Source organism: Natrix helvetica, assembly GCF_964273705.1.
Source record: "Natrix helvetica genome assembly, chromosome: 2".
In the NCBI taxonomy this organism is placed as follows: domain Eukaryota; kingdom Metazoa; phylum Chordata; class Lepidosauria; order Squamata; family Natricidae; genus Natrix; species Natrix helvetica.
Window position 1 is genome coordinate 119,715,904 of NC_138552.1, and position 25,226 is coordinate 119,741,129.

General features: G+C 41.5%; 1 protein-coding gene across 1 annotated transcript in view; it reads right to left on the reverse strand.

The window, feature by feature from the left end:
- Positions 1–25,226, reverse strand: part of MCM3AP (minichromosome maintenance complex component 3 associated protein) — a 146,491-nt gene continuing 121,265 nt past the window's right edge. Inside the window, exons 26-29 of the mRNA XM_081944009.1 lie at positions 22,392–22,521; positions 7,445–7,639; positions 5,256–5,406; positions 1–3,602 (exon numbers count right to left, since the gene is read on the reverse strand). Of these exons, the coding sequence (XP_081800135.1) occupies positions 3,462–3,602; positions 5,256–5,406; positions 7,445–7,639; positions 22,392–22,521 (617 nt within the window). The 3' untranslated portion in view covers positions 1–3,461. The remainder of the gene's footprint in view (positions 3,603–5,255; positions 5,407–7,444; positions 7,640–22,391; positions 22,522–25,226) is intronic.

Sequence of the window (25,226 nt, forward strand, 5' to 3'; positions counted from 1 at the left end):
TATATTCTAATGTTTTAATACAGGTAGTCCTCAACTTACAACAGTTCATTTAGTGACTGTTCAAAGTTACAATGTCATCGAAAAAAGTGACTTATAACCATTTTTCACACGTCTGTTGCTGCATTTCCATGGTCATGTGATCAAAATTTGGATACTTAGCAACTATTGCTGTGTCCCAGGATCATTTGATCACCTTTGGCAATCTGACAAGCAAAATTCAAGGGCGAAGCTAGATTTAATTTACAACTGTATTATTACATAACTGCAGTGATTCACTTAACAATTGTGGCAAGAAAGGTCATAAGATGGGTCAAAATTCTCTTAGCAACTGTCTCACTTAGCAACAAAAACTTTGGGCTCAATTGTGGTCGTAAGTCAAGGACTACAAAGTCTGAAATCACTTCATAAAACTCTTCCAAAAGAATGAGCTGAGTTAGTCAACTCAGATTAGGGTTTTTATAGATCTCAGAAGACAAAGGATAGAACATTTATGATAAAAAAATTTCCAGGGTCTCATGGAACAGAGGTTGCTAATATCCTAATAAGGTCTTGGATGGACCACCTGCTGTAGGGCGGCTAGCTGGAGCCCAGAGAAGCGGCGGCAGCCGTTGGGGGGTTTCCAGCCTCGCCTCAGGAGCCGGGGAGCGAAGGGGGGTGCATAGCGCAGCTGTCAGCTGCCTGCGCCTTTGCCGAATGGATTCCGGAAGGAAATAATCAATTAGAAGTTGTAGTAGAAGTGCCGGAGGTGAGAAGTTTGCTCTAATCTCTTTTAACACCATTTAATTGATGAGCAATAGCTTTTTGCAAGTTGTGGATTCAATCTATTTGAAGTTGCAAGATTGGAGGGGGGGTTTCATTCCCCCCCCCCCCCGGGGTAAAGCGGCATTTGGATTATCTCTCGATCTCGGAATGGAGTGAGAGAGTAAAACGTTGAATTACCCACTTGTACTAACTGTGAGAAAGATTTACATCACAATTGCAAGAATGATTCCTGAGCTGTTTTAAAAGCCTTATGGAAACTTTGGATGCTTTGCTCCCTGGTTCCCTGTGAAAGGGGGAGCCAAGATGGCCCACTTCTGTCTTCCTCTTTGCTGTTATAAATGAAACTAGCCTTTTGAAACTACCTTTGAAGAAATTTCTGGCTTTATATTATTATTACCTCCCGAAGGTCTCCTGGAACCCTCCCTGTTTTGTGGTCTTTCTGGATTTGGATTATTTGATTTTCTTCTTTTGGCTTGAACTGTGACTAAGGATTAACATTCACTTCTGGGCTTGTCTGCCTCCACGGCATCACCCACCTGCGCATTCCAGAGACGCCATTTCTTTTGTATAAGACTTACACTTATCTCTGAACTTAACAAATGGGGCCCAGAAAACCACCTCCTGGTAAGGCAGCCTCGGCGCCCACCTCCTCTATATCCAGCCCAACGACCCAACAGATGAAAATTTCATCATTCTTACAACAAGAAGGGACTGGAGAGAGTTCAAAGGACTTATCTGCTACCCAAATGTTCCAGGCTATTATGAAGGGACAAAATGAGTTGAAAAAAGAGGTGACAGATTTTAAAGAACAGCTCAGAGATGTACAGCAGTAAACAACAGAAAATAAACAGAGGGTTGGTGTGCTGGAGGAGGGCGTGGCTGGGCTGAGGGAGGAGGTGAGGGCAACTCAGAAGGGGAATAGAGAATTGGAAAATTTCATGGTAAAGATGTAACTTGAAAGAATGTCCCTTTTCTCTGATTCCAGAACCTACCTGAGACAGAAGATGAAGATCTTAAGGATACTATGTGTACAATCTTAGCAGAATATATTAAGAGACATAAAGAACAGTTGTGGTGGGATATGGACCTGGTTTATAGAATCAATTCAGAATATGCCAGAACACATAATGTTCCAAGGGAAGTCCACATTAAATTTCTTAGGAAGACCACGAGGGATGAGGTTTTGGGAGCCCAAAGGGGTGGACCACTAAAATATAAAGATAAAGAAATTGCCATTCTTAAACAAATTCCGAAAAAAATAAGAGATAAGAGGAAGAAGTATTCCTCCTTATCAAAGAAATTATATAACAAAGGAGTTTGGTTTAGATGGTTATTGCCAGATGGAATTTGATCTTCTGGGAGGGAAACAGAATTAGAATCAATACAGTTGTGGAGGCAGAGGCCTTCATGAAAAAACACAGTGCCCTACTAGAGGACGAAACCATAAGAGGTAGTGAAAAAGGTGATAATACACAAGATATGAGGGAGGGAGGGGTTGTGGCTCCGCCAGGGGACAGGGAGCAATATTGAAAAGACTCAGGTCACAAAAATAAATGTATTTGAAATATCATTGTAATTGTTGATATATTAGAAAGTGGCAAAAGAGATGATTGAACATATGGTTGATACAATGTATAACAAGATGCTGTTTGCTTATCTTTTACCTTTTGGTTTTTTTTTTTCTGTAAAAGTTGTGAGATTTGGAGAGATTTCTACTTCCAGCACGATGTAGCTGCCAAAAATTTTTGTATATCCACCTACCCTTCCCTATAAATGTTTAAAAACCAATAAATTTTTTTAAAAAGAAAAAAAAGAAAAAAAAAAGATGCCAAATGTTCTTGGATTCTCCACTAGACTTCAAGTCTCTTTCATGACTGAAAGTAACTTCATCTGAAATTCAAATCTCTTTTCAACCATGAAAACCAATACACATGTAAAAGATATATTAAGGCCACAAATTCATTCCAATATTCATATTGACAAATGCTAACATGAGGGAACTTAAGGAAATCCAAAGAACGTTTTTACCCTCCTCTTCTGCTTCATTCCACATTATCCAGAAAACCCTTTCCCAAATCATAGGGAAAGAAACTGGAAATGCTCTGGCCATGAACTTCTTTATATTAACTTTTTTTAGAATTCAAGCCTTTGCCTACATAGCACACATTACATGTCCATAAGGTAGCAACATACAATTTACAGAATACAGTAAATTCTTACATAGAAACTATGACTATGTAAAAAGCAATCATTAGAAGTTGTTTAATATAAGCTCTATAAAATAAAATTCCCATAAAATGCATCATGCAAAGAATGTTCCACTTTTCACAGTAGAGTTCCAGATAAAATCCAGAACCTGAAAATATGATTTGTAATCTAGACTGGAAATAGGAACTTCATTCTGAATTGTAAAGCAGAAAAAGAGGTGCACAATTCATAAAAAAATAACAATTGGCTTTCATAGGAATAAATACTATTCAGATTAATGGAGCATTCCCAGGTATACATATATAGTAAAATAACCAGGTCAAAGAGCAAGATCAAGAGATGCATTCAACTTCATCAAGGAAGTATTGCCTGTGCAAGAATTATCAGACACTCATCCATCTATCGTGGCTTTTTTCAAGCAAACTCTTGTTATTCATGTCTGATGTCATACATCGTCAGCTGTCTTGTTCTACAGTTTAAGGAAATGCTGATCAAGCATCTACCATGTCTAGCAATGTAGACATGTGGAATTCACAAGCTGTTTCTTCTTCTTTATTAACTTTAATCAGTTGTTTCAGCAATGTCAGTCTGCCGAATAAAGAGGAATCTATGTCTCTCTTTTCCATCCCAACCTGAATAGGAGAGAAGCATAAAACATTTTCAAAATCAAAGTAGATAAGCAGTAATGAAGTGACAAATACCTAGAGACTTGAATAGGATATAATGGTTGTAAGAAACCTGGGTTATATATGTTGGATCAACCCAGTTAATTCTAATATTCTCAAATATGCTAAGTACTTTTTACATTCAAACATATGTAAGAAAAAGCTATTTTCAGCACAGAAAACATAGAACTGAGGAAACAGGAATCCTAAATCAACAATTTGTTCTCTAATTATGGTTGGTTACATAATCAATAATATCTGGCAAGTCCTTCCCAAGAATTTGGAATAGACAGATTGTCATTTAATAATATTAAATCTATTCTTGCAGGATGTTATTATAATTGGTTGCATGATTAACCAGTTATTAAGAGTGGATTTGGCATTTTCATCCACTTACAGAGTCCTTTCCAAGAGCCTGGGATAGGCAGAAGGGAATGCTTGATGGTGTTAAAGGTATTGCCACAGGATGTAGGTTGTTGCAAGTAAAGCTGCCTTATGCAATTGACTGATGATGATTTTGTTGATGTCAATAGTGTTCAAATAATGTTCCAATTGTTTTGGGAATGCACTCAAGGTGCCTATTACTACTGGTATTTGCTTTCTTTTGCAAGAGTCATTCTATTTGAAAATGCTATTAATATTGATTATGTTATACTGATATTGATTAAATAATAGAATGTTCATTAATATTACATAAATATTAGTTCAATGAAATCTGCATGAAAGAATACAGTGCATCAAGACCTAAACATTACATTAAAAGGAAAAATATATCCATTAACCAAAAAAAGAGGAGGAGGGAGAGATGGAACCTAAGAAGTAGAGAATGCCAGCATTTGAGTCAACAATACCTTTTTTACACATTGCCATACCTTGTATTAATGTAATGCCCAAGTAAGATTTTAACTGGATACTGAGCTCAATTGAATGGCCAAGATAAATCATGTTTGGATTAGAGGAATATGTTAAAAATTACTATGAATGGTGAGGTCAAAAAGATTAAAAGTTATTGTGGCAGCATTATTAAAGCTCTATCCATTTTTATGTGTTATACAAAAGGGGTGGGACATAAATTGTTATAATGCTATTGCTATCTTGACATTTTACTCTGTCTGTGGATGTGCTGACTACTATATAATATAAGCTATCATAAAAAAGGTAACTCTATTTCTAGAATATAGAAATATGCTTGAATCGTGCCACAATTTTATATGGTTTTATATTATGCTGATTCTGCCTGAGTTATAGTCCCACATCTTCCCCAACTAAGTCAACCATTGAGCATTAATGGACAAGAACAGCACTATGGATTGAATACTTAGCTTCACTGAGCTTTGAGATTGCTGTTGCAGGTAATATACAACTCAAATCTGGTGGCTTTGATGCAGCCAGAATACAAGGCCTAATCATAGCAGTTCCCCTGCAATAAAAGTGCCAGGTTTACAGTTTGCTTGAGATACCTAACAAACTGATTGGACATAAATTAGTGTTATTGTTTCTGGCTCCTTTCTGTAACTGACTTGCACCAGTTCTCAAAAATAGGAAGAGAGTAGTCAAGAGAAGTGAATAGAGAGTCTACTATTACAGCCCACCACCATTATATTTCAATTTATATGTTACCTCTGGACTTCTTGATTTTGGAATTCTAGTGAATGGCTGAATAATCTGGGGCATAGATACTAGAGATTCAGGAAGATAAAGAGGCAGAGGCAAGGTGTCCTCGAGTGTCTCAGAATCTTTAACTAATAACTGCTGCAGTTGTTCATCAAATCTAGACAAAAGAAAATGAAACACATAAACAAACATTTATTATTTCCCATGACAGTTCAACAGAGGTTCAAAAACATTAATAATGAATATAGACCATCATCATCATCCCACTGGCCCAACCTGGCTGTGGCCAACACCAACCTTGCTAATAAGAGGGCTGGCAAGGTGGAATGGCATCCGGGAGGAGGGTACGATGGGACAGGCCCAAAGCTGAGGAGCAAGCACGAGCTGCGGAGGCAGCTCCCTGAATCCCCGCTCGTGCGCACCCTCCCAGCTCCACAACAACTGGCCAGGAGGTCGCATGAAGAGGAGGAGGAGGGTCATCTTTGGGGAAGCCGCCACTGCCACCGTGGCTCATGCTCGCTCAGCCAGCCCAGATTTCTGAAAAGTTGCCAAGAAAAAAGAAAAGGGGTAGCGAAGAGCCCCAAGGAAAGCTCACCGTGTTGGCACAGCCCTGACCTAGAAAAGAGGAGAGAGAGGAGAGAGGAGAGAGAGAGGAGAGAAGAGGCAAAAAAGAGAAAGAGACAAATGAGAAAATGATGGGAGAGAATGAGGAAAAAGAGGGAGAAACAAATGAGAGAGCTGGAGGGAGAGAATGAGAGAGGGAAACGAGGGGGAGAGAAAGAAAGAAAAAGAAAGAAAGAAAGGGAGAGGAAAAAGAAAAAAATGAGAGAGAGAAATGAGAGAAAAGGGTAGAAAGAGAAAAATGAGAAATGATGGACGGAGAGAGAGAGGAAAAAGACAAAAAATGAGAGAGAGAGAGAAGGGGAGGGAGAGAGAAATGAGAGAGCTGGAGAGAGAGTAGGAGGGAAACAAATAGAAGGAGGAGAGAAAGAAAGAAAAGAAAGGGAGAGAGAGGGGAAAAGGAAAACAGAAATGAGAGAAAGAAAAATGAGAGAAAGGGTGAGAAAAAGTGAGATGAGGAAATGATAGAGAAAGAAAATGAGTGAGAGGAAAAAGAAATAAATAAGAGAGAGAAGGGAGAGAAAGTAAAGAAGGAAAGAAAAGAAAAGAAAAGAAAGATGGAGAGGAAAAAGAGAAAATAGAAATTAGAGGGAGATAAAGAGACCCATTTCCCACAGACAACAGCGGGGCCCACAAAACCTGGGTAGGTGTCCATGTGACGGGTGGGTGTGACATTGTTGGCCATGTCCACCCAGGTTTTGTGGTTCCCTGTGTTTTCTTTTCTGTGGGAAACGAGTCCAAATGGCTCTTGAGTGTTTAAGGTTGCAGGCCCCTGTTCTAGGAGGTGCTGTGCAACTAGATGTCAGTTTCCAGGTGTACATATATTACCATTTGTTGGGTATCTGATAATTTGAAAAATGCAGATTGGTATACTTTTCTTTCTCTTTCTCTTTCTCTGTTACTCTCAACATTTATTCAGTAAAACACATTTCAGCATTTCACCATGAGCTGAACCTACTATTTTAAAAAACTGAAAAATATGCAGTCTTTTGGCTAGCAATACGCTATCATGACAAATATATGACTGCTGATCAAAGAGAAGTTCAACATATGTATTACAGCCCTCAGTTCTAAGTAATTGAGCCTGTGATTTGTTTCTCCTCTGGCCATATCCCCTAGGTTGGTGTACTAGTCCCAATACCTAATGGATTGAGATTATGCTTTGGTACAGAATTTAAAATAAAATCTCTATCTTATTTCACTTTTTATTTTGCATATTATAACCTTTCCATTTAATCCAACATATCCCACACAGTCAGCATAGGCTATTTGTGTGAACACTTTTCACAATTTTCTAATATACATTTTCTCCTTTATCATCTTTCTCAACTTTCCATCTTTCTTCCATATTATTCTTCTCTTATTCCTCTTATTCCAATCAATATATAACATTCCTAATGTTATTTATTTATTGATTTGATGCCTCCCAACTCTAAGCGACTAGAATATCGGAACTAGAACTAAATAAATGAATATTGAATCCTATTATTTTATGTTTCTTCTGTTCTTTCTACCCATTCATATTCCCATTCTTAGCATTTCTCAACATTTGTAAAGAAAGAGAGAAATCTTACCTCTTGCTCTCTACTTTCTCCAACTGTAGCTTAACAGACAGGCATTCTGGCAGAAGATCTACTTCTGAAACTGCCAGTGTGAGATCTCTACCAGAAATATTGAGTTCCTTGTTCTTTTTAATTTCTTTGCTGACACAATGTTCAGTTGGAGATAATAAAGGGGAATACAGTTTTCCAATAGTCTTTAATTTAGACCTAGAAGACAGGAAAACATGGCTGTTGTTGCTGCTATTATTATTACTATTAAACTGTGTATGCCATCCAACTCCCTATGACTCTGGGTAGCTCACAAGTAAAAATATTTAAAAAGAGAGAGAGATGAAAATAAAATAATAAATGATGGCAAGGATTATTATTTATTATTTCTTGGATTTCTAAACCGCCCCCTCTCCCAAAAAGGGACTCGGGGCAGTGTACAGTCAAATGCAGATAAAAATACAATAATATAAAACAGTTAAATACATTTGGATGGAGGAGATAAGGCTGTACAAGAAATAAATATACTATAAAAACCCTAAAAACATCCCCAATTAAAATACCCAAACCCAATTAAGATATATCCCCGGGAGGTAAAACTAAGAGAGTGCCAGGCCAGCTGATTGAAATAGGTGAGTCTTTAATTTTTGACGGAAGGAACGGAGGTCGGTGGTAGTTCGAATATCAGGGGGGAGGTCATTCCAGAGGGTTGGGCCCATCACAGAGAAGGACCTACTCCTAGGTGTCGCCCGCTGGCATTGCCTAACGGACGGCACCAGAAGGAGTCCCTCCCTGTGTGAGCGGATAGGTCGCAGGGACGTGTGTGGTAGGATGCGATCCTGCAGATAACTAGGTCCTATGCCATGGAGCGCTTTAAAGATGGTAATCAATACCTTGAAACGCACCCGAAAGGCCACAGGTAGCCAGTGCAGCTCGCACAGGAGAGGTGTTACATGGGAGTAACGTGTACTCCCCATGATAACCCGCGCGGCTGCGTTCTGAACTAACTGCAGTCTCCGGATGCGTCCCAAGGGAAGCCCCATGTAGAGGTATGAATACCAGAGGGAAGGAAAAAGAAACCAACCCACCCATGCAATCCAAGAGGGCTTCACGCACTTTCACCAAACGACTGGATGAAGAGCCAGGTTTTTAAGGCTCTTGGAAACACTGGTAGGAGGGGGAGGGGGCAGCCAAGGGAAACCTCATTCCAGAGGGTAAGTGCTGCTACAAAAAAGGAATACTTCTGGGGTTGTTTAATTGAATTGGCTGGGCAGATACCATGGGAGACAGGCAGTCCCACAAGGCCAACTGCCATGTATGGCTTTATAAGTAACAATTGGAACTTTGAATTGCACCTAAAAACAAATAGGTAACAAGTATTACATGAGCATATTGAACATCACAAACATACCAATATACTCAGTACAGATAGGTTTTTATTGTCTTGCAACATAAAAAGCAGCAGCCTATTTAGAATGATAAACATACCAATTCTTTCCCAAATCCCTGTGAGAAAGCAGGAAAGTAAGAATCTTCCTTAATTATCACCAGTATATTTGCAACCATCCTGGCTTTCAAGAAAGAAATTCTATTAAATTATTACCATTAAGTTAAACATTACAATACTTCCTTATGTTTGTCCTTCATTTAATCCAACTGCTTTCTCTTGAAACTGAGTTGTAGCATTAAAGCAACCAACCAATAATAAATCATAAATACCCAACGTGAAGAAATAAAAATACGGCAGTGCATTTTCTTTGAGGCCATGAGATGAGAAAGGAACTTTACACTACCAAAATGAGGATAAAACAAAATAATAATCCAAGATTATTATGAGCAAGAGAAAGTTTCAGAAGAGAAAATTAAAGAATATTTTGAAAAAGCAGAACTACCAAAAGTACCAGAAAAAGTAAAAGATATATTAAATGAACAAATATCCAATGATGGAACTGTCAGAAGCAATTAAGAGACAAAAGAAAAATAAAACATCAGGACCAGATTGTTGCCGGCATAATTTTACAAATGTTTACAAGATACTTTAGGTCCAACAATGTTGGAAGTCTGTAATGAAGTATTGATTGATGCGAAGGTGCCATATTTGTGAATGGAAGCAAATATTACTTTGATTCTGAAAGAAGACTCAGATTTAATGCAAATAAAAAACTACAGGCCCATATCTTTACTGAATGCTGACTATAAAATATACGCTTCAATAATGGCAGAGAGACTAAAACGGTTTCTAAATGAATTTTTACATTCAGACCAAATGGCTTACTTACAGATTAAAAACAATATGAGAATGATTTTAAATACATTGGAATATTATGAAGCACACACTGGAAAACAAATGGAGTTGATCTTTTTAGATGCGCAGAAAGTATTTGATAACGTAAATTGGCAATTTACAAGTTATATAACGATTAAAGAAGATAATTATTATAAATTGGCAAAATAAACTAAACCAGATATAGAGAAGTGGAAAAATCTACAACTATCATTGATGGGGAGTCACCACAGAGAAGGCCCTTCTTCTGGGTTCTGTCCTTAGGGGATGAAACTCAAAACATTTTTTGCCTCCCCGCTCTACTGGGTCGAGTGCATATGATTGGCAAGAGACAGTCTCTCAGATAACCTGGTCTCAAGTCATGAAAGGCTTTAAAGATAACAACCAGCACTTTGAATTGCACCCGGAAGCAAATCGGCAACCAATGTAGCTCCTGCAGGAGAGATGACACATGTGCACTCCAAGATCCATACAAAACCATGTAGGCTGCTGCATTTTGCAGCAACAGGAGCTTCCAGATGCTTTTCAAGGGCAACCCCATGTAGAGTGTGTTGCAATAATCAAGACGGGAAGTGACTAGGGCAGCGATGGTGAACCTTTTTTGGCTAGCGTGCCATAATTGGGGGGAGCGCAGGGGGGGTCGTGTGCAGATGTGCCGCACCCATAATGCAATTCGCAACCCTCCAATGCACATGCGCACACTACAGGTGCGATCCCCCATTTTTTGCATGCTGTTTTCGCCCTCCCCAGGCTCCAGAGGCTTTATAGGAGCCTGGGGAGGGCAAAAACAGCCTCCTCCACCCCAACCCCCCCGGAAGCCCTCCGGAGGCTTTAGGGACCTTCAGGAGGCTTCCCTGAAACCTCCAGTGCAGTAAAAACGACCCTCCGAGCAAACCGGAAGTGACTTTGCTCGGAAGGTCGTTTTGAGCGCTCCAAAGGCTTCACGGACCTTCGGGACGCTTCCCTGAAGCCTCCGGAGCAGTCAAAACGAACCTCCGAGCAAACCGGAAGTCACTTCCGGTTTGTTCGGAGGGTTGTTTTGAGCGCTCCGAAGGCTTCAGGGACCTTCAGGACGCTTCCCTGAAGCCTCCGGAGCAGTCAAAACGAACCTCCAAGCACACCGGAAGTCCTTTCCCAAACTTCTGGTTTGCCCGTAGGGCTGTTTTTTGGCGCTCCGGAGGCTTCAGGGAAGCTCATGAAGCCTCTGGGGGCGGGGAAGGCTCTTTTCGCCCTCCCCAGGCTTCTATAAAGACAGTGAACAGGAAGAATATGTCTTGCTGATCTCAGGGACATCGCAAAGTCCCTGATTGATCCAAGAGAAGTTCTTCAAGCCAATGACAAAAAAACCAGCCATTAGGCTGATGAAGTCGGGGCAGCTCCAACACGGAATGATACGGAAAGAGAAAGTGTTTCCAGCTGGTGAGGAATTTTTACCGTGACTGTCTATAAAAAACTTAAAATTAATTTAAATTGGAGAACAGAAGAAATAAGCAGCGGAATTAAATTTGGAATGGTTTTGGACAGTGGGTTATCTTACTTTTTAAATTCTATCTTCAAGGATGAAATTTATGCAAGCCTTTTAAAACGAATGGATTAAGTTTTCTTCTTCTATTTTTTTTTTCTTTTACTATTCTTTGTAACTTATGGACTAAAATTCTCCTCTTTCATTACTGTGGGTGTTTTTCTAACTCATTTAAGAATCAGACTTTTTTTTAAACTTAAAATACAAAAAAGATACAAAAGAAACAAAGAAAATTGCAACATTGCAACAATAACACTGCTACTCGGAGGCCAGAGGTTTGTATATTGGAAACGAAACACTTTTATTTTTTTTCACTGATTATCCTGGCTTGGCACTTCAAGGTCTCACTGCTTGTTTATAGAGTGTTCCTTTGAAGTATATAGAGAAAGGTGAAAATGAAATGTTATTGTGAATCTATGCTTAATCTTGTTAAAACCTTCTAAGATAGAGCAGCAGTGTTTGTTAGCTGGAGACAATGGCACAACTTCAACAGCAGAAAGAAGTTTTAAGTCTGCAAAAGATATTCTCAGAAATACAGAAATTATCAAATACACATGAGAGGATAGAGAAGAAGTTGGAAGACTTAGTGCATCTAACAGCAAAATATGATGAAGAAGTTGAAGATGTTCATCAAATGGAAAAAATGGCAGTTAAAATCCTAAAAATTGAAGAGGAAAATGAATATAAAGAATTTAAAATTGCTGATATTTATGGTAATTGGTTTGTTTCTGAAAATGGAAAGAGTGGAATACTGAAAGAGGAATTAAATGGAGGGGAAATCTACCCCAAATGGCAAGATACAGAAGAAGAAAAAACAAAAGAATTTATGGATTTAAAGAGAGAAATCTTATTAGCAATAGCATTGATAACACTACCGACAATCAAAGATAGCTGATTAAGGAAACAGAAGAAGGGCATCGAAATTACATGAGAGATTTTATAAGCAAAGAGTTGCTAAGAGGAGTCCATACAAAGTTGATTAAGGAGATGATTAGAGGACTGATACCACAAATGGCAGAAGATATGAGACTGTTTTGCTACTGGAAAGATACAGGTTGATAGATGGAAGAGTATAATTTAAAACTAGTTAAACTTAGTGAAATTTAGGACAATAGATATAGTTAAATAAATAATTGATAATGATAATAATGTATACAATGTGTAGTGTTATGATAAGCAATAATGGGATATGAATATTGAATGGTACCCATGAAAGGAAGATTAGAAATTCTTTTGAATTATATATAAAGGTTAATAAAAAAGAACTAAGTTAGATACAGTTAAATCTTGAATATTAGGGGGGAAATGTTATGATACAGGATATAATTAAATAAAGGAGGGATAATGATAACAATGTATATATAGGTATGGGTACAACATAAGGAAATTGGATGTAAATTGTAAACAGTGATTTGGAAAGAAGGATTAGAAAACTTTGTTATTAAATATTATGGATATTTAGCTAGAATACGATATAAGGATTCAGTGTTATTGGAGGAATTTAGAAATAGTAAATGAAATGCCAGTATGTGGTTATGTATTAAATCTTGGTATATTTTATGATGAAGGACGTTTAAACAATTATAGTCAAATGAAAATGGAGGTATGATGATGGTAACATGTATAAATATCTGAGTTAAAATACTTGAGTTAATATGAATTATGTTTGTTGACTGTGGAAGAGATGCACGTAAGCCTTTTTGTAACCAACTGATACACTTTCTACAGTATGTAAAGAAGGATGTGTTATGTTTTTTTTTGAAAATTAAAAATAAAAAAAAACTTATATTTTTATATATATATATATATATATATTTGTTTTCGTAGATTTTCACGGGTGTAGGTATGCTGGTTTTGTTGTATTCGGGTCTTTTCCCGTGTAAGGTTGAGATTGTCTTTGCAACGTTTCGGCAGGATCACACCTGCCATCTTCAAGCTGTGGGCTTAAAATGTGATCGGAGCTGCCGTCTTTCTGTAAGTCTTGGTGGGAGGGGATGGGGTGCTGGCTTTGTTTCAGTAAGTGGAATGATTGGTTGTGTGGTTGTATCATGATTGGTAGATTGGTGCTGATTGGTGCAGGTTGTGTGTGCATTGTTGTTTTGTATTTTAACGGCTTGGGTGGTGGGTGGTGTTCGTTTGTTGGCTAGGGCTGGTTTCCAGATGTTTGGTAGGCGGGAGGTATCATCACGTTTGTTCATGCTGTGGGGGTGTTTCTCTATTTCAATGGCTTCCATGATTATTCTCTTGTGGAGGTGTTCTGTTTTGGAGATTAACCTGGCTCCTTCAAAGTTGATTTCGTGTCCTGTAGCTTTAAGGTGCTGGAAAAGGGAAGAAAAACTTATATATATAAGTTTTTATATATATATATATGCTGGTTTTGTTGTATTCGGGTCTTTTCCGTGTAAAGTTGAGATTGTCTTTGCAACGTTTCGGCAGGATCGCACCTGCCATCTTCAAGCGTGGGCTCAAAATGTGGGCTTGAGCCCGCGCTTGAAGATGGCAGGTGCGATCCTGCCGAAACGTTGCAAAGACAATCTCAACTTTACACGGGAAAAGATCCGAATACAACAAAACCAGCATACCTACACCCATGAAAATCTACGAAAACAAATATATATATATAAAATTATACAACAGGATGGGATTCAGCTATGGCTTCTTGAGAAGAGGGCAGACCATAGCCTCCTTAAAGTGCTGGGGCTCTACTCCTTCCTGTAGGGAAGCATTAATCACCACCAGAATCCACTCGCCTGTCCCATCCTGGAAAGCTTTCACAAGCCAGGAGGGACATAGATTAAAACACAGATGCTTGCCAGTTCCTCAGGAGCAACAGGGTCAAACTGTTTTCAGATAACAGGGCAAGAACCAGCCCCAAGGGCCTGCAGTGGACTAGCAACCATGCTGGCATCTAACTGGGTTGGTTTACCTGAACGGTTGTTTTCTGGGCGCTGCAGGAGAGTCCAAGCATGCATTAAATTCAGTCTATTTGCCCTAGGACTGAGTAGAATTTTCTTTAACCACGCCTCCTTTGCCTCATTGAGGTCAGTTTAAAAATGAAGTTCTTATCCAGTGTAGGACGCCCTACCAATATTAATGACTGTGATGAATAGATCTGGACACCATGCTAGACCCTGGGCGGGTTTGGACTCTACTGCAGTGCCCAGAGAACGACCGTTCAGGTAAGCCAACGGTCATTCTCCTGTGCTCTGCTTGGAGAGTCCAAGCATGGGACATACACAAGCTATTGGGTCCCAGGGAGGGAAGAGTTCATGTCCAGATTGTCCAGAGCCAAGGCAACTTTCTGCAAAACACGTCTTCCAAATGAGGCTTCAGCTGAGGCAAAGGTGTCAGTCTTGTAATTCCTGATGAATGCTGTGGGGGACACCCACTTAGCAGCTCTACAAATGTCAATGATGGAAGCCTGGGTCACCCAGCGACCCAGGATGAAATGCAACGAAGAACGACTCTACATTCCTTGGTTCTTTTAACATATGTGCAAGCAGCTTATCTGACATCCAACTTATGCCAAGCACGATCCTTGGGGTGCGCAGGTTTGGGGCAAAAGTTGGGAAGTATCACTTCCTGGGCTCTGGGGAAGTGAGTATTCACCTTTGGGATAAAGGTGGGTTCAAGCCTCAAAATGACCCGATCATTATGGATTATACATAGTTCCTCCGTGACTGAAAGAGCCGCAAGCTCTGATACCCTTAGCAGACATAATTGCTACTAGAAGGGCAGTTTTAAGAGTCAAATGACGAAGACTGGCAGTCTGAAGTGGTTCAAAAGGCGTGTTCATCAGGACTCGCAGAACAAACGGTAAATTCCAGGAAGGGTATCTGTGTATAGTCTGAGGGCGGATATTGGCTGCGCCCTTCAGGAAACACTTGACCTGAGGGTCTTGACTCAGGGATTGGGATGACTTTTTCGCCAGGATGGTAGACAAGGCAGCGACCTGGCGACGGAGAGTGTTGGGAGTGTTGTCCAAGCCATCTTGAAGGAAATCTAAGTTGAGGTATGGAAGCTGAAACGTCTCCAATACCACACTCCTTGCACCAGGTGATCCCAGGTCGCTTCATATATGCGTGTTGTGGAAGGTCTTCTGGACGCTTGAATGGTCTTGACAACCTTGTCAGAAAGATTTTGCTTCCTCAGGAGATCCCCCTCAAGTGCCAGACGGCCAACTCAAGCCACTGGGGATCCGAGCCACTGGGGATCTGGGTGTTGGATGGCCCCCTGGCTGAGGGAGATCTGACCCTGAGGAATTCTCCACGGTTTCCGAACCAAGAAGCTGACAAGATCCGTGTACCAGGATCTCCTGGGCCAGTGAGGAGCGACCAGTAGAATTTCTGCCTCCTCCACCAGAAGCTTGGCGACTACTTGCAGAATGAGTGGAAGGGGCGGGAACGCGTAAAGTAGGTCCGAGGGCCACCTGCACCTCAGCGCATCCATACCCTCTGCCTGAGTCAACTGGTAACGGGAGTAAAATCTTGGAAGTTGCGTGTTGGCTGGAGTGGCGAATAGGTCAACCTGTGGGAGCCCAAATCTGCGAGTTATCTGCTGGAAGAGAGTTGGATCCAGGCGCCACTCGGAGTTGTTGATCTTCTGACGATTCAACCAGTCTGCTCTCACATTGCTTGTCCTGGATATGTGGTCTGCTCTGACTGATTGCAGATGTCACTCTGCCCATCTTCCTAGAGATTCCGCCTCTGTCATGAGCATCTGGAGTGGGTACTGCCTTGCTGGTTTACATGAGCTTTTGTTGCTATATTGTCCGTAAGCAATAGGACATGGCAGCCTACCATCTGTCTGTGGAAGTGTCTCAGGGCTAGCCTGGCGGCTCTCAGCTCCAGCCAATTTATGCTGTGAGCTGCTTCCCTCCGTGACCATTTGCCCTAGGTCAGCTGATCTTGGCAGTGTGCCCCCCAGCCATAGAGGCTGGCATCTGTGGTGGTGACAACCCGCTGGGGCTCCTTGAACAGAAAACCCTTCTCGATTGCTCTGGACTGCCACCATTTGAGTGAGTGGAGTACCTTTTGGGAAAGGCAAACTCTTCTCGGAGAGTTGATATCTCTCGACCTCTACAGTGGTAAAAGAAACCATTGTAGTTCCCTGGCATGAAGGCGTGCCCAGGGAACTACTTTTAGGCAAGAGATCAGGATGCTGAGAAGCTGTGATAGATTGACAGTCGGTACCGATCTGTTCTTTTGGCATTGACGAACCTTGTTCCTGATTGCGCAGGCGGTCCTGTGAGAGGAACACCTGGCAGGTTACAGAGTCTATGATGTTGCCAAGGTGTTGTATGCGAGAGGTTGGTCCTAGGTGGCTTTTCTTTCGGTTTACTGAAAAGCCATGTCATTGCAGAGTGTGTATGGTGACTTGCACATCTCGTAGGGCGTGTTGATGACTCGATGACTGGATGATGATGTCGTCTAGGTAACATTCTAGGTGTATCAGTCAGGCGCAGAGGTGAGGTGCCACAGCTGCTAGAAGCTTGGTGAAGGTCCTGGGCGCGGACGAGACGCCGAAGGGGAGCGTCCTGTACTGGTAGTGCCTCCCGTCGTAATGGAACCTCAGGATCCTTCTATGCAACATGTGGATGGGCACATGTAAATAAGCTTCCCTCAGATCTATGGAGGTGAGCAGGTCCCCCTGCCTTATGCAGTCTAGGATGGACTAGAGGGACTGCATCTTGAAGTGTTTGTAGGCCAGATGTTGATTTAGCTGCTTCAGATCCAAGATGGCCCTCCACCCCCCTGAACTCTTAGGGATCAGGAAAAGAATGGAATAAAATGCCCTCTTTTCCTGCTCCTTCGGTACAGGTTCTATGGCCCTTATTTGCAGAATTTCTGCCTGCATGAGTGACCGCTTGAGGGTTCTTGGGGAGCGGACATTGTCTGAATGTCCGCGGGGGAAAGGACAGGAATTCCAGGACCAGGCCCTCCTGATGGTAGAGGACCCACATGTCCGTGGTGGTCTCCTCCCATGGGTCGGCATTCAACAGTCACCTGCCGCCTATGGGAGGGTCACTTGTTGTGTCGGAATTGGCGGTTGTTGGAACCGCCACGAAAGGGCTTCCAAAAGGGGTGCTGCTGCCTAATGAGGATCTATCTTGGGACCTGTCACCTTACTAGGAGTATAGTCTTTGGTACAAATAGGAAGTAGAAGGTTGTGCGGCATCTTGCGCACGAAATGGCTGTCTTCTGTTGTTCAAATTTTTATTAGTTTTAAAAGTTTTACAAGGAAAAGGGGTTATAGGGTTATAAAACATTTTGACAGCTACATCGTGGGGGGGGGAGAAGCCCCCCCAGGTCTTGCAACTTTTACAAACGAAGATAGAAAAATATCAACATTTACATAAGTATTAGCAGTATTGAGTTTAACACAAAATCATCAGTGTGTTTCAATCATTTGTTTTGTATCACTTCCATAAAGGTACATTGTAACAACAATTGCAATAATGTTTCAAATCACTTTTGTGATCTGAGTCTTCTAGTTGTTGCGTCCTCCCCCCCCCCCCCCGCCGTCCACTGGCTGAGCCACAGCCCCTCCCTCCTTTGTTTCTTGTGTAGCATCCCCCATTTCAACCTAAGAGAGCCACTGTATTTTTTAGTGAAAGCCTCTGCTTCCACTACTGTGTTGATTCTAATTCTACTGCCCTCTCAGAAAATCAACATGCCTTCTGGAAACAGCCACCTGAACCAAACCCCATTATTGTATAATTTTTTTGCTAAGAAAGAATATTTCCTTCTGTTGTCTCTTACTTTCTTTGGGATCTGTTTAAGAATGGTTATTTCTTTATCTTTATATTTTAATGGTCCTCCCCTTTGAGCTCCTAGAACCTCATCTCTTGTAGTTTTTCTAAAAAAATTAACATGAACTTCCCTTGGAACATTGTGTGTTCTTGCATAAGCTGAATTAACCCTATAGATCAGATCAATGTCCCACGAAAGCTGTTGTTTATCTCTATTAATATATTCTGCTAGTATTGTGGTCATAATCTCCTTAAGATCTTCGTTCTCAACTTCTGGCAACTTTTGGAACCTAAGAAAAAAAGACATCCTTTCAAATTCCATTTTTAACATCTGATTTCTAAATTCTACATTCCCCCTTTGGATTGTCTTCATCTCATCTCTCATCCCAACCGCCCCCTCTTCCAGCACACCTATCCTCTGTTCATTCTGTGTGGTTTGCTGATTCGTCTCTCTGAGCTGTTCGTTTAAGTCCTGCAGCTGTTTTTTAATTTTGTCCTGTCCCTTTAAGATAATTTGAAGCATCTGATGAGTAGAAGTCTTTGCACTCTCTTCAGAGGCTTTAGGTTGTAAAAAAGATCCCATTTGTGACTGGTGAGCGGGGCTGGACGTGGAATATGTTGGGGCTGATGAGGCCTTACCAGGCGGTAATTTCTTTGGACCCATCATGAGGCTCAGAGATAGTTATTGTTCTGTACAAAGAAATGGCGTCTGTGGGAGAGCACAGCCAGTAGGGATCACCAAACAAACAAGTCCAAAGGAGAATAAGTCTTCTAGTACAAAACTAGAACAAATAGGTGGGTCAGAATATTCCAAATCCAGGGGAATAAAGTGCTTGAAGAGGCTCCTGGAGATCTCTGGGGTGGAAATTAGTTGAAAGCCATAAAGTTTTCCAAGGGAGGAGTCTCGTTCATGAAGACAAAGAAGGAGGAAGTTGGCCATATTGGCTCAGCCAGTACAGGTGGTCAGGAAACAACAAAGTCAAAGTTCCCATAGATAGTTTAGAGAAGAATCAGTTCAGCCATCCTTTCTCTCGCAGTTGTAGTCAAGAAAAAAATCCCCCCCCCCCATTATTTAAGGGAAGTGAAAGTAGATTTCAAACTTTATCTCTCCCCCATAAAAGGGAGAGATTTTCCAAGTGCCACTTTTCCAAGAGGGGTGGAATTCCCCCCCCCTCCAATCTGAACTCCTCCAGAAGTTGAAACAAAGTCCCCAAAAGAAAACTGCAGAACAGTCAAAAGAGTAAGAATAGTAAAAGACCTGGGGAGACCCCTCGCCCCACCGCGCTTCAGCTGTTTCATTCCAATTAATTGTTTCCTTCCAGGCTGCATTCGACGAACCGCGCAGTGGCATTACGTGCGCTCCCTATGCTCCCCGGCTCCTGGGGCAAAGCTGGAGACACACACACCCCCGTGGCCGCCACCGTTCCAGGGGGGCCCAGCAAGCCGCCCCTATGGCAGGGCGCCACTCCAAGGCACCCTGTGCTCCCCCTAGACTTAAGGGGAGCCCACCGGAGCAGCGAAATGGCGGACGCGAGCATCAGTCACCTTCGGCTGCCGGAACTCATCTCTCGAAATGGCTGTCTTCTGAAGGCATTGGACCCCTTACGCTCATTCTTTTTGAGCGTGGATGGGAGGACCTTTCTTTTGTACTTGGCCTCAATTAACAATTTGTCCAGGGAATCCCCGAAGTTGACCCCCCCCCCTTGAATGGAGCTGAAGCTAGCTTCCATTTGGCTTTCATATCCGCCTGCCAGTGGCAGAGCCATAGCAGGTGGCGTGAGGTGGCATTGGAGGCCAGAGTGTGGGAGGCGAACTTTGCTGCATTTAGCGACGCATCAGCGGAATATTCCACCCAGCAATGATCTTATTTAGATCATGGCGCCACTTGGAACCTTCGGAAGGGGTTTTTGATCTCAACTGGTGTAGCCAGAGTAAGGATGCCCTCTTGAAAAAAGATGCTGATGTGGATGCCCTGATGGCCCAGGCGGCTGCCTGGTGCGTTCTATGACAGGCTTTCTCTACCTTCTTGTCCTCCGCCTTGAGATCCGCCGGCAGGGCCAAATTGGAGGTCAAAGAAACCACAGGGGCATCAACCTCAGGCAACTTCAAAATATCATCCATCTTGGGCTCCAAGGAGTATAAATTCTTATCTTCGCCACTGGGTTTAGCTCGCTTGCGTCCAATGGCGCTGGACCACGTCCATGAACAAATCAGGGACTGGGATAAGATCCTGAGCTGGGGCATTCTCCTTAAAGAGACCTGCCTTGGGCTCCTGAGAAGTGGAGGGAACCACTTTCTCCTTCAAGGGTGGACCCAATTCAATGGAGGCCTTAGCTTTGCGTAAAATAGATTTAAACACAGAAGGCTTGAACAAGCCAGTGAAGGCGGGATTATCTGGGGGGAGATCTTCGTCCTCCGACATTTCATAATCATCCATGGTCTCCTCCTCCCAGATGGACTCTTCTGTCGCTACCGAGGTACCAGGAGACGCTGGGTAGGAAGTGGTGGCTTGAGCAGGCGGAGGACGAGCCCTGGATGCCTTGCTGGATTGGGATTCCTTTTGACGGATCCCCTCAACAATTCCCTGGGAAATGGCTTGGGCAATGATCTCTCTCATTTCGGCCGACAGAGCCAGCCCCTGGTCCTCCATGAGACTAGTTCTGGATGGGCCCTGGAGAGCCCTCTCTCTATTAGGCCTTGAATCCTCCTCCTCAGAGATGAAGCACTGGAAGGGCTCTATTTCTTCCTTTATAGAGGAACTGGGTGAGTCCCAGATACCCTCTGGGTATCCCAGAGAAGCAGCAAGGGACCCTTCCTGAGACCCCTCACCTAATGGGAGAGGGCGATTGTTCCCCTACAGGTGGAGGTGAAATCCCTCCCCCAGACCTAGCAGGTGAAGGACAAGGCAATGAGGCCCTATGTTCAGGGGATTTAGCCTGTCCCTGGGTCTTGTCAGAGGCTTTCACTGGTGATCTGTGTTTCCTAGACTCCTCCTTATGAGAGCTTTTACTCTCTGAGAAATCCTGGGAAGCTTTCCCTTCGGTGTCCTTCCTTCCCTTTCCCCTTCGTGGCAGAGGATCTGGCCTACTGCGCTTCGAAGAAGGCCCAGCCAGGTCCTCCTGTGTCATCAAAACTCCTTCTGCCATTCTGTTCCTGGCTGGAAGTTCTTCGCAAGTTGACAGTGGCCGAGGATCAAGGTGGATCAGCAGCAGTAGGAAGGCACCAGCAGTAGGAAGGCACCAGCCAGCTCCACAGCGCTCGCAGATCTGCTTCAGGAGCTGGAGTATGACCAGGTGGCCAACCACTCCAATGCCACAGCTAACGTTCGGGGGGGGGGAGAGATCTTGCCAGCGCCCCGGACAAGATCAGCTACTCCCCAGTGGCGATCTGCAGCTGAGAGGACTAAACGCAGCTCTTCAGAGGCTTCCGAGGCTTTCTGTGTGAAAACGGTGTGAAAATGGTTTTAAAATATCCTCCACGTCGTTTTGCTGCGATGGCAAGCCTCCATCGACAGTTGCAGCCTTCGACAGCTGTTACAAAAAAACATGCGAAATCGTGCCTTCAAAATCGCCACCGGACTCGTCAGAACGAAGGGAGAGCTGTCAAACGTGACCGCAGCTTCAAATGGAAGCTCCAGAGCCAGGCAAAGTCTACAGACAGCTGGGGAGAGTCAGGAAGCCCCCTGAAACCCCCGTGCTCGCCAGCAGTCATCAGACGAGCACCTCCACCCCCTACTGCTGCTTGCGACCAGCAGCAGCCAAGAGAACCGACAAACCTCTCAGCTACAATGAATGGAAAGAAAGGAACATAAACTGACTAAACTAAATCCAAGAAACTACTAGACAAAAACAAAAAAATATTCTAACTGCAATTGAAGAGTCCCAGTCTGCTCAGAACTGAGGAGCTCACCAAATTTAGTCCAAACGGGCGGACTGAGTTTTTAAACTGACAATGAGGCAAAGGAGACCTGGTTAAAGAAAATTCTACTCAGTCCTAGGACAAATACACTGAATTTAACCCATGCTTGGACTCTCCTTTGTCTTCGAGAAAATCTGCAAATTCCTCAGCATGCCCCTTCAGGTGGACCTCAGTCTCCTCCTTCCCCAGGAGATTTCTCACCTTAAGGAGGGTCGCTGGTCGATTATTGTAGCTTAATAATCGTCATTTCAATCCCCTTCATTGATATTTACAAATTTTGCCACAAAGTACATCATATTACATTTTTTTTCTGTTAATACTAACTTACTTCTGAATAAGGATATTGAATCAAAAAGAAAGGAAAGGGACTCAGGGCAATAGTACTAATAAAAAATGGTTTATGTCCAAGGCCAGCTATGCTTAGCTTTTAGGATAAAAAGCAATGAAACAGAAATCTCTTGTTCATAAATACACTTACACAAAAAGACAATCCTACCTTTCTTGATTTTGTTGGATCTCCTTCTGAGTTTTTAATCTGGCTTCCTCCCAAGAGAAAGGGCAAACGAATTTTTGCAATTGCTCCTTTAAAAAGTACACGTGTATCTGCCCATCTTTACTAACTGCTTCTAAACATGCAAAAAAATACAACCATCAGGAAATTAACATCAAGCAGATTTTTCCAAGTTCATCACAATTTATTTATGCTTATTTATTTACAGTGCCCAACTCCCAATGACTTTATTCTTAAAATAATAATTGTATCCATTTATATAGAATGCTAGCTTAACTAAGCAGGGAGACAAGCAATAAATCTATCTTTCTATCCTTTTATTTTAGTCTATGCAGACATAGAATATGAACCGGAGAGCTTATTTGTTTAACTTTTCTCCCCTATTCATCAAATTTCAAAGAAAGTTTAGAATACAGGAATTGACAAAAGTATTTAATATGGTAATATAACAGCAATACAAACTTTTAGCTCTTATTTACAATGAAATTTATAAAGAAATCTGAGTACACTTAACAATTTGTTATAGAAAGAATACAGCAGTTTTTTTTTTCATGTTTTTCATTTTATAAGATTTTTTCTTATACAAAAGTAGAAAAATTAATTTAAAATGGAAATGAATAAGCTTGGTATTTCTAATGAAGTTATTCTTTCAGAAATTTTTATTAACATGCTACAAAGAAGTTGATTTGACTTTTTCTCTTAATAGCATAAATACTTGTTTTTCTCGATGCAATTCTAATACTTTTTTAAAATATCAACTTCTAAAACAGGTTAAACCAAAAGTCTGAAAACATAAAACATTTTCTTTATCAAGAATAATGAGACTTTTACACGTAACCAAGAGATAAGGGAGGATATAGTTGAGGCACTTAAAGGATTATTTGGCTACGTGGCATCTCTCAATGAGAAGGTGGAAGAAATTAATGAGGCTAATACAAAGTTGGACAACAAACTTGTGGAGGCACAAATTAAAATTGATAAGTCGAAGGCGGAGCTTATGATGATGCAATATAGAACAATGGAATTTGCCTTGAGGATAAGAGGGTTGAAGGAACATACCCAAGAACACTTAAGAGAGATTTTTGCAGGCGCTTTTGTCCAATTAACTGGGGAGCCAAAGGCCGAATGCCTCTGGCAAATTGACAAAATTTATCGAGTTAATTCATGAATTGCCAGACAAAGACAACTGCCAAGAGATATCGTAATCTATTTTGTTACCAGGAAAATTAGGAATGAAATATTGCAAGCAACCTATAAAAACAAACTGCAAGTGGCAGGTCAAGATGTGATAGTACTGAAGGAAATCCCCCCAAAAATGTTGAGATCTAGAAAGGATTATGCATTTCTAGTGGACGAACTTACAAAGCGCCAGATTCAATACAGATGGGAGACCCCAGCCGGATTGGTGGCGAACTACATGGGAGAAAGACATCGCCTCAATTCTGTTTGGAAGGCAAAAGATTTCTATAGCATAGTACTAAAGGCAGGTCACCCTCCATTTCCAGGTCCCAAAGAAAGAAAAGAGACAGAGGACCCCAGGCAGCAAGATAACCAGGCACAAATTGGGGTTGTGAGTTTGCTGCAAGAAACAGAAGAAATTATGGAACAGAGACAAACCTGCGCGGCTACCAAGAGTAAAGAACAAGAATTAATGTCTCAACAAGCCCAGATGGCAATTCGAGATAATATAAACATGAGCACAGAAGCAGTGGGAGGAGCTAGACCGAAGGTGAAATCCCAGCAAGATTTCCAGGCAGCTCTTAAAAAGCTTCAGTGTGCTAAAGATGACAACTAAATTTCTAACATGGAATGTCAATGGCTTAAATTCACCACAAAAAAGGAAAAAAATATTTCACTACTTGAAACAATTTAAAAATGATGTAATTTGCTTACAAGAAACACACATTGGAACACAGGATCAGAAATATTTGATGAGCGCTAGACTGGGATCGCATTTTGTAGCATCTGCTCCGGAGAAGAAAAACGGTATAGTTATATATTTAAGAAAAGACTTAAAGGCTGAATTAATTGAAGCAGATCCTCAAGGTAGATATATTGCAATTGAACTATTAATAGAAGGAAAGAAAATACTCTTAACAGGAATATATGCTCCCAATCAACAACAAGAAAAATTTTATAAGTTGCTTCACACCAAACTAACACAATGGGGTTACAGATCCTGTGTTTTACTGGGCGATTGGAATGGAGTACTGGATCCTGTTCAAGACAAGAAGAGGTTTTTGCAAAATACCCAAACACGAACAAGATTACCTAAATCTTTTTTGATATGATGGAGGACTTTGAATTGAGAGATATCTGAAGAGAACGGAATGTTAAAGAACGGGATTTTACTTTTTTTTCTGATAGGCACCAATCCCTTTCCAGAATTGATTTTATACTAATTACAAATGATTTTTTTTCCAGGGTAAAGAAGACTAAGATATGCCCGAGAACTTTAACAGATCACAACCTGGTCTGGATGGAACTTGAATATGGAGACCGACCCAGGAGGTCTTGGAGATTAAATGAAAATCTATTTAGATATGAGAAAAATGTTACGGAATGTAAAAAACTATTGAAAGAATATTTTGCTTTTAATATGCATAAGGGGATATCAATGGAAATGGTTTGGGACGCAAGTAAAGCATACATGAGAGGCGTTTTAATAAATCTGAACAATGTTTATAGGCGCAGACAAAGGGAGAAACAAAGGGAATTAGAGGAAGAGATTAAAAAAAAGAGCAGGAGTTAATGTCTAAACCAGATGATAAGAAGACAAAACAGATAATTACTTTATTGCGAGGGCAGTTCAATATGTTA